The sequence below is a fragment of the Symphalangus syndactylus genome, chromosome 1 (genome assembly GCF_028878055.3).
Source record: "Symphalangus syndactylus isolate Jambi chromosome 1, NHGRI_mSymSyn1-v2.1_pri, whole genome shotgun sequence".
NCBI classification, from domain to species: Eukaryota; Metazoa; Chordata; class Mammalia; order Primates; family Hylobatidae; genus Symphalangus; species Symphalangus syndactylus.
In genome coordinates, this window is record NC_072423.2 from 50,466,960 (window position 1) to 50,479,065 (window position 12,106).

At 39.1% G+C, this 12,106-nt stretch overlaps 1 protein-coding gene across 2 annotated transcripts in view; it reads right to left on the bottom strand.

Moving 5' to 3' along the window:
* MOCOS (molybdenum cofactor sulfurase) overlaps nucleotides 1-12,106 on the bottom strand; it is a 75,577-nt gene that overhangs the window by 33,356 nt on the left and 30,115 nt on the right. The window contains exons 9-10 of one of the 2 annotated variants that reach the window (XM_063640165.1): nucleotides 9,028-9,190; nucleotides 4,578-6,606 (exon numbers count right to left, since the gene is read on the bottom strand). In XM_063640165.1, the coding sequence (XP_063496235.1) occupies nucleotides 6,419-6,606; nucleotides 9,028-9,190 (351 nt within the window). In that variant the 3' untranslated portion in view covers nucleotides 4,578-6,418. Of the gene's footprint in view, nucleotides 1-4,577; nucleotides 6,607-9,027; nucleotides 9,191-12,106 lie in introns of those variants that run through there. The other variant, XM_055233800.2, reaches the window with a different exon arrangement.

Below are 12,106 nucleotides of genomic sequence, written 5' to 3' on the forward strand. Positions count from 1 at the left end.
AAAATGCAAAAGAAATTTCCTCAAGTGGAAACTAAAGGACACTAAACAACAACACAATAGCATAAGCATGAAATTTGCTATAAAGTAAATATGTAGACAAATAAATAATATTATGTTACTATTGGTAGTGGGTAACTTATTTTTAATCCTAGCATAAAGGTCAAAAGACAAAAATATTTAAAATAGCTACAAAAGTATGTCAAAAATAAGCCAAAAGACAAAAGTATTAAAGAATAACTACAAAAATTGGTTAAAATATATGCAATCCACAATGGCTAATGCTTGTAATCCCAGCTACTAGGGGGCTGAGGCAGAAAGATTTCTTGAGGCCAGGAGTTTGAAACCAGCTTGGGAAACATGGAGAGATCTCATCTTTTTTTTTTTGTTTTTAAACTTTTAAGTTCTGGGATACAAGTGCAGGTTTATTACATAGGTAAACTTGTGTTATGGGGGTTTGTTATACAGATTATTTCATCACCCAGGTAGCCCAATACTCATTAGTTATTTTTCCTGATCCTCCCCATCCTCCCACCCTCCACCCTCCTGTAGGTCTCAGTGTCTATTGTTCCCCTCTATGTGTTCATGTGTTCTCATCATTTAGCTCCAATTTATAAGTGAGAACATGTGGTATTTGGTTTTCTGTTCCTGTGTTGGTTTGCTAAGGCTAATGGCCTCCAGCTTCATCTATGCCCCTCAAAAAAACATGATCTCATTCTTTTTTATGACTGCATAGTATTCCATGGTGTATATGTACCACATTTTCTTTATCCAGTCTATTATTGATGGGCATTTAAGTTGATTCCATGTCCTTGCTATTGTGAATTGTGTCACAAATATACATTTGCATGCATGTGTTTTTATAATAGAATAACTTATATTTCTTTGGGTATATACCCAGTAATGGGATTACTGGGTCAAATGGTATTTCTGTTTTTAGGTGTTTGAGGAATCACCACACTATCTTCCACAATGGCTAAACTAATTTACAGTCCCACCAATGGTGTATAAGCATTCCTTTTTCTCCACAACCTCATCAGCAACTGTTACTTTTTTACTTTTTAATAATACTCATTCTGACTGGTGTTAGATGATATCTCATTGTGGTTTTTATTTGCATTTCTCTAATGATCAGTGATGTTGAGCTTTTTTTCATGCGATTGTTGGCTGCATATATGTCTTCTTTTGAAAAATGTCTGCTCATGTTCTTTGCCTACTTTTTATGGGATTGTTTCTTGTAAACTTGTTTAAGTTCCTTATAGATGCTGGATATTAGAACTTTGTCAGATGCATAGTTTGCAAAAATTTTCTCCCATTCTATAGGCTGTCTGTTTACTCTGTTGATCATTTCTTTTGCTGTGCAGAAGCTCTCTAGTTTACTTATATCCTATTTGTCAATTTTTGCTTTTGTTGCAATTGTTTTTGCTGTCTTCACTATGAAACCTTTGCCCTTGCTTATGTCCTGAATGGTATTGCCTAGACTGGAGAGAACTCATCTTTTTAAAAGTTTTAAAAATTTAGTTGGGCATGGGCCAGGCACAGTGGCTCACACCTGTAATCCCCATACTTTGGGAGGACAAGACAGGCAGATCACCTGAGGTTAGGAGTTCAGGACCAGCCTGGCCAACATGGTGAAACCCCATCTCTACTAAAAATACAAAAATTAGCTGGGTGTGGTGGCATGTGCTTGTAATCCCAGCTACCCGGGAGGCTGAAGGAGAAGAATCTCTTGAACCCAGGAGGCAGAGGTTGCAGTGAGCTGAGATCATGCCACTGCACTCCAGCCTGGGTGACAGAGCGAGACTCCATCTCAAAAAAAAAAAAAAAAATTTAGCTGGGCATGGCGGCACATATCAGTAGTCCCAGCTACTTGGTAGGGTAAGGCAGGAGGATCACTTGAACCCAGGAGTTCAAAACTGTAATGAGCTATGATCATGTCACCGCACTCCAGCTGGGCAACAGAGTGAGACCACATCTCTTAAATATATACATATGTGTTAAAAGATACAAATATGGGCCAGGGGTGGTGGCTCATGCCCATAATTCCAGCACTTTGGGAGGCCAAGGAGGATGGATTGCTTAAGTTCAGGAGTTCAATACCAACCTGAGCAACATGGTGAAACCCTGTCTCTAAAAAAAAAAATACAAAAATTAGCCAGGCATGGTGGCATGTGTCTACTTAGGACTTAGCTTAGGACTACTCAGGAGGCTTAAGTGGGATAATTGGTTGAGCCTAGGTGGCAGAGGTTGCAGTGAGTCAAGATCACACCACTGTACTCCAGCCTGGGCAGCAGAGCAAGACCCTGTCTCAAAAAAAAAAAAAAAAAAGATATACATTGTGAATAGATGTAAATCCTGACAACCATATGTAAACTATGGGGAGCAAAGGTTAAAGTGTAGAGTTATGCATGTGATTAAACTTGCTGTCAGCTTAAAATAGACCATTATAACTCTAAGATATTTTATGTAAGACCCAAAATAACTACACACCAAAAAAAAAAAGAAAAAAACCTATAGAAGTTACACAAAAAGGAAAAGACAAAGGAATTAAAGCCCATCAATATAAAATATTAACAGCAAAGACAGCAAGAGGTGAAAAGACAGACAAAAGAACTATAAGACTAACAGAAAACAACTAGCCAAATGGCAATATTAAATCCTTATCAATAATTACTCTAAATGTATTTGATTAAACTCTCCAATCAAAAGACTTAGAGTGGCTGAATAAAAAAAAAATGCATAAAAAGACGTAAAAAAAAAAACCCAACTGTATGCTGTTTAAAAGAAACTGACTTTAGGTTTAAGGATATACATAGACTGAAAGTAAACAGATGGAAAAAGATATTCCATGCAAATGGCAAACAAAAGAGAGTAGGAGTGGCTATAATTATATCCATTAAAATGGACTTTAAGTGAAAAACTGTCACAAGAGATAAAGAAGGACATTTTATGATGATAAAAGGATCAATCCACCAGGAGTATATAACAATTATAAATATATATGCACCCAACATCAGAGCACCTAAATACATAAAGCAAACATTGACAGAACCGAAAGGAGAAATAGACGGCAAAACAAAAATAAATTCAATAATGGACAGAACATGCAGACTGAAGATCAATAAGGAAAAGGAGGACTTGAATCATACTGTAGACCAAATGGACCTAACAAACATACATAAAACATTTCACCCAACAGCAGAAGAATACACATTCTTCTAAGTCACACACGGATCTTTCTCCAGGATAGATCACGTTAGGTCTTAAAACAAGACTTAAAAAGAAAAAAAAAAAGATAACGAATTTAAAAAGACTGAAATCATATCAAGTTTCTGATATGAAATGAAATGAAACTAGAAATAGTAGCAGCAAGAAAATGGAAAAATTCACAAATATGTGGAAATGAAACAATACACTCTTAAATGACCATTTGATCAAATAAGAAAATTTTAAAAATTATAAAATACCAAAGACAAATGAAAACATAAAATATCAAAATTTATGGGATATGGCAAAAGCAGTACTAAATAGTAAGCTCATGGCAATAAGTGTCTACAGTAAAAAAGAAGAAAGATCTCAAACAACCTAATTTTACATCACAAGGAGCTAGATAAAGGAGAACAAAGTAAACCCACAGTTAGCACAAGGAAGGAAACAACAAAGATTGCAACGGAAATAAATAAAATAGAAAAATGGAAAACGTTAACAAAACTAAATTAGATTTTTGAAAAACAGAACTGACAAGCTTTTGTCTAGACTAAGAAAAATAGAAAACTCACTGGGCGCGGTGGCTCACGCTTGTAATCCCAGCACTTTGGGAGGCCAAGGCAGGCAGATCACGAGGTCAAGAGATCGAGACCATGCTGGCCAACATGGTGAAACCCTGTCTCTACAAAAAGTACAAAAATTAGCTGGGCATGGTGGTGCACACCTGTAGTCCCAGCTACTCGGGAGGCTGAGACAGGAGAATCACTTGAACCCAGGAGGTGGAGGTTGCAGGGAACCAAGATCACGCCACTGTACTCCAGCCTGGCAACAGAATGAGACTCCGTCTCAAAAACAAACAAACAAAAAGAAAAGAAAAATTGAAAACAAAATCTGAAATGAAATGAGACACTATAAATAATGCCACAAAAATAAAATATTCTAAGAGATTACCATAAACAAGTATATGCCAACAAACTGGATAACCTAGAAGAAATGAATAAATTCCTAGAAACATACCATCTATCGAAACTAAACATGAACAAAATAAAGCCTGAGCAAACCTACAGCTAGTATGAAGATTGAATCAGTAATCAAAAACCTCTCAACAAAGAAAAGCCTACATCCAAATGGCTTCACTGGTGAATGCTATCAAATATTTAAAGAAGAATTAATACTAAATCTTCTCAAACTCTACTTAAAAACTAAGAGGAGGGAACATTTCCAAACTCATTTTATGAGGCCAGCATTATCTTGATACTAAAGTCAGGCAAAGACAACTGCAGGCCAATATCCCTGATGAATATAAACACAAACATCCTCAACAAAATACTAGCAAACTGAATCTAACAGTACATTAAAAGGATCATACACCATGAGAAAGTGAGCTTTATTCCTGGGATGTAAGGACGATTCAAAATATGAAAATCAATTAATGTGACATACTACATTAACAGAATAGAGGAGAAAATTACATAATCATCTCAATGGACACAGAAAAAGCATTTGACAAAATTCAGCACCCTCTCATAATAAAAACTCAATAAGCTAGGAATAGAACATGTTACCTCAAGATAATAAATGCCATATGAAAAGCCTACAACTAACATTATACTCAATGATGGAAAACTGAAAACTTTTTCTCTAAGATCAGGAACAAGGCAAAGAAGCCCATTCTTGCCTCCGCTATTTGACATAGTACTGGAAGTTCCAGTCAGAGCAATCAGGCAAGAAAAAGAAATAAAAGACATTCAAATTGGAAAAGGGAAGTAAAATTGTCTTTGTTAGATCAAAAAACATGATCTTATATATTTAAAAAATTCTAAATACTCCATTTTAAAAAATTGTTAAACTAATAAATGAATTCAATAAACTTGCAGGATACAGGATACACAATCAACATACAAAAATCTATTGCATTTCTATACACTAAAAACAAACTCTCTGAAAAGGAAATAAGAAAACCAATCCCACTTATAATAGCACAAAAAAAGAGTACAATACCTAGAAATAAACTCATCTAGACCAGGCATGGTGGCACATGCCTGTTGTCCCAGCTACTCAGGAGGCTGAAGCGGGAGGACTGCTTGAGCCCAGGAGTTCAAGGCTGCAGTGAGTTGTGATCATGCCACTGCACTCCCGTCTGGGCAACAGAGTGAGACCCTAAATCTCTTTTAAAAGAACAAAAGAAACTTATCTAAGGAGGTGAAACACTCATATTCTGAAAACTACAAAACAGTGATGAAAGAAATTAAATAAGACACAAACAAGAAATTAAACAAATGGAAAGAAATTCCATGTTCATGGATTAGAAGAATTAATATTGTTAAAATGTCTATAGAGCCCAAAGCAATCCACAGATTCAATGCAATCCCTATCAAAATCACAATGGCATTTTTTTACAGAAATAGAAAGAACAATCCTTAAATTCATATAGACCCACAAAAGACGACAAATAAACTAATTAATCTTGAGAAAGAAGAACAAAGCTGGAGTCGTCACAGTTCCTGATTTTAAAATATATTACTATAGCTATAGTAATCAAAGCAGTATGGTACTGGCACGAAGACAGATATATAGACTAATGAAACAGGCTAGAGAGTCCAGAAATAAATCCATGCATACACGGTTAGGCGATCTTTGGAAAGGGTGTCAAGAAAACACAATGGAGAAAAGATAGTCTTTTCAACAAATAGTGCTGGGAAAACTGGATATCCACATGTAAAAGAATAAAATTGGACCCTTATCTTACATCATACAAAAAATTCAACTCAAAATGGATTAGAGATTTAAGCACAAGATCCCAAAATATAAAGCTCTTGGAAGAAAACATAGGGGAAAAACTTCATGACATTGGTTTTGGCAATAACTTTGTGAATATGACACCCAAAGCACAAGTAACAAAAACAAAAATACACAAATGGGACTATATCCAACTAAAAAGCTTCTGCACAGCAAAGGGAACAATTAAAAAAGTGAAAAGGCAACATGTGGAATGGGAGAAAATATTTTCAAACCATTTATCTGAAAAAGTAGTTAACCTCCAAGATATACAAGGAACTCCTACAACTCAGCAGTAAACAAACAAACAAAAAACCAAATAACCTAATTTAAAAATGGGTTAGTGACTGGGCGTGGTGGCTCACGCCTGTAATCCCAGCACTCTGGGAGGCTGGGGCGGGCAGATCACAAGGTCAGGAGATCGAGACCACCCTGGCTAACATGGTGAAACCCCATCTCTACTAAAAATAAAAAAATTAGCCAGGCGTGGTTGTGGGCGCCTGTAGTCCCAGCTACTCAGAAGGCTGAGGCAGGAGAATGGCGTGAACCTGGAAGGCGGAGCTTGCATGAGCTGAGATCGCCCACTGCACTCCAGCCTGGGGCAGACAGAGCGAGTTTCCATCTCTAAAAAAAAAAAAAAAAAAAAAAAAAATGAGTTCAAGACCTGAATAGGTATTTCTCCAAAGAAGATGTACTAATGGTCAATGGGTATATGGAAAATGCTTAACATCACTAATAATGAGGGAAATGCAAATTAAAATCAAAATGAGATCCCACTCTACTCCTGTCAGGGTGGCTATTGTCAAAAGAAAACAAACAAAAGACAGTGAGTGTTGGCGAGAATGTGGAAAAACTTGAGCCCTTGCAACCACTGGTGGGTATGCAAAATTTTTCAGTTAATATGAAAAACAATATTGAGATTCCTTAGAACATTAAAAATAAAACTACCAAATGATCCAGTGATCCCACTTCTGGGTACTTATCCAAAATAATTTCAATCAGGATACTGAAGAGATATTAGCACTCCCAGTGTTTATTGCAGCTCTATTTCCAATAACCAAGATATGGATATAATCTAAATGTCCATTAAGAGATGAATAAAGTAAATGTGGTACACTCATTCAATGGAATACTACTCAATCTTAAAAGAGATTCTGCAATATGTGACAACAGACAATTTAAACAAATGGGATATTAGGGCCAGTGCAGTGGTTTATGCCTGTAATCCCAGCATTTTAGGAGGCCAAGGTGGGCAGATCACCTGAGGTTGGGAGTTCGAGACCAGCCTTACCAACATGGAGAAACCCTGTCTCTACTAAAAATACAAAATCAGCCAGGCGTGGCGCTGCGTGCCTGTAATCCCAGCTACTCGGGAGACTGAGGCACAAGAATCGCCTGAACCCAGGAGGCGGAGGTTGCGGTGAGCCGAGATTACGCCATTGCACTCCAGCCTGGGCAACAAGAGCGAAAATCCGTCTCAAAAAAAAAAAAAAAAAAAAATGGGATATCAAGACTTATTCTATAACTCTAGTAATAACACTGGCCTCTTGGTTCAAGGAAAAATAAACCACAGGAACAGAACAGAACAGAACACTTACAGCCAAGAAACACAATCGTGAATATATGGAAATGTTACATATCACAAAAGTACAACTACAAGTTAGGGAGGAAATGGGAATGTTCTAAAAATGGTAAGTGGGATGGGAAAGGAGGAGGAGTAAGACTCGGGAGAGGTCCACAGGAAATTTCTGCTGTATCTGTAATGTCTTTTATCTTTTTTTAACCCAGTACCACAACTGCTATGTAATGTTTGATGTATGTATGTATGTATGTATGTATGTATGTATGTATGTATGTATATTAAAAAAGAAAAAGGAAGAGGAGGAGGAGGACCTAAAGGAAATGTGGCCAAATGTTAAGATTTGCTAAAATTGAATGCTATAATTGTGTATTATTATTAATACCCGTGCTATTATATTAAATAGCTACACATAGCTATTTAAATTAATTAAAATTAAGTAAAATTTAAAATTCAGTTCTAGTGTCCCACTAGCCACATTTCAAAAGTCACAAGTGACTGGTGGCCACTAAACTGGACAAGGTATAGTTTGAACATTTTCATCATCACAGAAAGTTCTACTAAACAGAGCGGGCCTGTACTTTTCTATAGGTTTGATCATTCATATCACTCATAATAAAAATCAACAAGGACGAATTAAAGCCTGCAGTACACATGATGATGAGTGAAGAAAATAAAAGAAACTTAAGTAAAAAGGACATCATCTAATTAATATAAAGTTTATACCTTTGTTTCTTTTTTTGTTTTTTTCAAGACATCATCACCCTCTGTCGCCCAGGCTGGAGTGCAGTGGTGCGATCTGGGCTCACTGCAACCTCCACCTCTGGGGCTCAAGCGATTCTCCTGCCTCAGCCTCCTGAGTACCCAAGCAGCTGGGATCACAGGCTCGTGCCACGATGCCCAGCTTCTTTTTTGTATTTTTAGCAGAGAAGGGGTTTCGTCATGTTGGCCAGTCTGGCCTCAAACTTTTGACCTCAAGTGATCTGCCCACCTTGGCCTTCCAAAGTGCTGGGATGACAAGCGTGAGCCACCACACCTGGCCCCTCTTTACTGTCTGACTGGACTGTCAGATCTTTCTCTCTCCCTAAATTTCCCAAAATCAAAGGGAACAAACCCTTTGTTGCTTTTCCTAGACACTATTTCCCTTACTTTCAGGTTATTTTACCCATTTTTTCCCTTGAGACAAAGTCTTGCTCTGTTGCCCAGGCCGGAATGCAATAGCATGATCTCGGTTCACTGCAACCTCCACCTCCCGGGTTCAAGTGATTCTTGTGCCTCAGCCTCCTGAGTAGCTGAGATTAAAGGCGCGTGCTACCACGCCCAGGATAATTTTTTATTTTTTTGTAGAGATGAGGTCTCACTGTATTGCCCAGGCTGATGGGTTATTCTAACACTTGGTAGAGTGTTTCATGAGTATAAAAGCTGCCCTTGGGAGCTACTCTGTGAAAATGAAGCAGTTTTCCCACCTCTGGCTTTGATGACCATGATCCTTTGCTGCAGGTCGATGAAGGGCTGGATCAGGCAGAGCCGCGGTTCCTGCTTCTGACTCAGGCAAACACCATTGTGATTCACAACCATCCAGCTCCGGTCATATAGCAGCCCTTGGTTTCCTACAGGCCACCTGGTCACCTAAACAAAAAGGTAGATGTGTTTTAGGCCAGGGCTCCCCAGAGTTGGTCTTCACCTATTTGTACAGTGGCTACACAAATACAGATAGACTTCATGAATTCAGCACCTACTCTGGAAGGAAGAAAGGGAGGAAGAGAAGAAACTAAAACAGAGAGGACAATGCAAAGAAGATGATGTAGGAGCTGGATATCTCCCATTCAGCCTCCAGGTCCACACTCCACCCTTCTCCACTTCAAGTCATGTTTTAAGTAGGTAATGCCTGTGTATGGCATGACATTCAGAGAGTACAAGAGTCTGTAGTGAAAAGCAAGCCTCCTTTCCCAGCTGGCTCCAGCCATTGCTCTTTTTTTCCTGTTGTTTTGTTTGTTTGTTTTTAAGACACAGTCTTGCTCTGTCACCCAGGCTGGAGTGTAGTGGTGCAATCCCAGCGCATTGCAACCTCTGCCTCCGGGGTTTAAGCTATTCTCCTGCCTCAGCCTCCTGAGTAGCTGGGATTACAGGCACCTGCCACCATGCCCGGCTAATTTTTGTATTTTTGGTAAAGACAGGGTTTTACCATGTTAGTCAGGCTGGTCTCAAACTCCTGACCTCAAGTGATCCACCTGCCTTTGCCTCCCAAAGTTCTGGGATTACAGGCATGAGCCACCACACCCAGCCCTTTGCTCTTGTATATGCTTCCTTAGCAGTGGTGCCTGTCCAGGTATTTCATGATAGTATAGATATATTTCTCTACTAAAAATACAAAAAATCAGCTAAGAGAAGTGCTTGAACCTGGGAAGCGGAGGTTGCAGTGAGCCAAGGTCATGACATTGCACTCCAGCCTGGGCGACAAGAGTGAGACTCTGTGTCAAAAAAATAAAAATAAATAGCCGGGCATAGTGGCTCATTCCTATAATCCCAGCACTTTGGGAGGCCAAGGCGGGTGGATCACGAGGTCAGGAGTTCAAGACCATCCTGGCCAACATGGTGAAACCCCGTCTCTACTAAAAATACAAAAATTAGCCAGGAGTGATGGCAGGCACCTATAGTCCTAGCTACTCAGGAGGCTAAGGCGGGAGAATCACTTGAACCTGGGAGGCGGAGGTTGCAGTGAGCCGAGATCGCGCCATTGCACGCCAGTCTGGGCGACAGAGTGAGACTCCATCTCAAAAATAAATAAAAAATAAAATAAAACAAAATAAAATAAAATAAAGTGAGTAGAGCTGGGCGCAGTGGCTTATGTCTGTAATGCCAGCACTTTGGGAGGTTGAGGCAGGGAGATCACTTGAGGCCAGGAGTTCAAGACCAGCCTGGTCAACATGGCAAGACCCTGTCTCTAAAAAAATGAAAATTTAAAAGTAGCTGGGCATGGTGGTGTGTGCCTGTAGTTTCAGCTACTCAAGAGGCAGAGGCTGGGGGACAGCTTGAGACCAGGAGTTCAAAACCGCAGTAAGCTTTGAAGGCACCACTGTACTCCAGCCTGGGAGACAGAGTGAGATCCCATTTCGAAAAAATAATGATAATCAAATGAATAAATGAATAAATGAATACAGGGTGTAGCAAGTAAGAAATCTTTCAGCACAGAAGAGAGATCCCTGAGAAACTAGTTTTAAACTGTTTCCCCAAAAAGATGCTGGCTTTTTTGAAGACCCAGAAAATAAGGTACAAACGTTCTTCCTGGTGGTGTGTTTCTCTAAAAGAAAAAAAAAAAAAGCCATAAAAGGTAAAATTAAATTTGATAGAGTCTGCTGATGGAAAAAAATTAAAACCACCAGTTAGGTGGGTATAGGTATCAAAAGCTGCCATCACAGAATAACAAGAAGTATTGATTATTTCTAACTTTGCTTGTTTTCCTTCCATCAGGGTCTCTGAAGTGGTTTCCCAGCCTACAGCTGACCTGTATAAGAGGTGTAGCCATCCCACCAGCAGCTCCCTCCTGCTGCTCCTTCCACCACATCTCTGGGTTCACCTACCACAGATGCCAAGCCTTGTCACCCCATCCTGCTTTTGCAAGATGGTGAGATCCTAAACTAATGGAGATGATGTTCTTTGGGTTGAGTGTTCTGGCATGGAAGGTCAGCTGTGGAGCAATAGAAGCAGCTTCATGTAATTGTGAGAAGGGCCCAAGCTCAGAAACAGAGGCGCACATTGAGGAAAGGCTGCAGCATCCTCACAAGATGTCATGGTGGTTCCCTAAGCCATCTGGGGGTTTACTTGGGAATGATCAGCTGTGGGTTACATTTCTGTAAGTTTCATTCATCCCCTCCACTTATTTCCTAAGCTACTAGACCAATTCATTTTTCATCTCATTTCTTCTTTGAACCTTTATTTTAGCAAGGATGTGCTTTCTCTGAGTACAGAGAGGATTAGTCCAATTTCAGCTCTGCTGGCTTCCTGCTCCTGGCCTTTGCAGGAGCGGTTGTCCACAGGTTAGGTTTTAATGGCACCAGCATGTGATAGCATGGGTGCAATGTCCCTTCAATGAGAGCTTTTCCTGAGCCAGCTGTCTGCTGAAGAAGGGTGTGGACAAAGGCAAAGGTTCAGAGTTCCAACCACAGAACTGGTCATACATGTCCCTGCAGTGCACACATAAGGGAGCCCAGCTACCCTCAGTAGTAAAGATGCAAAAAAAAAAGTGACATTACTTACTGATGCCACAATTTAGAAAAATTAAAATTTAATATTTTTAATATTTTAAGCTTAAATAAAAGCAGTTATAGTGCACAGAGCTCCCATAAACCTTTCACTCCAATTCTGATTGTTGACTTTTCTAAATCATTTGAGAATAAGTTGCAAAATGATGTCTCATCACCCCTATAATACTCTACTGTACATATTCTAAGTATAAGGACACTCTCTGACATAACCCCAGTACAACCATCAAAATTAGGAATTGCCATTGACCTGATATTACAACTAATCAATAGACTCCATTCA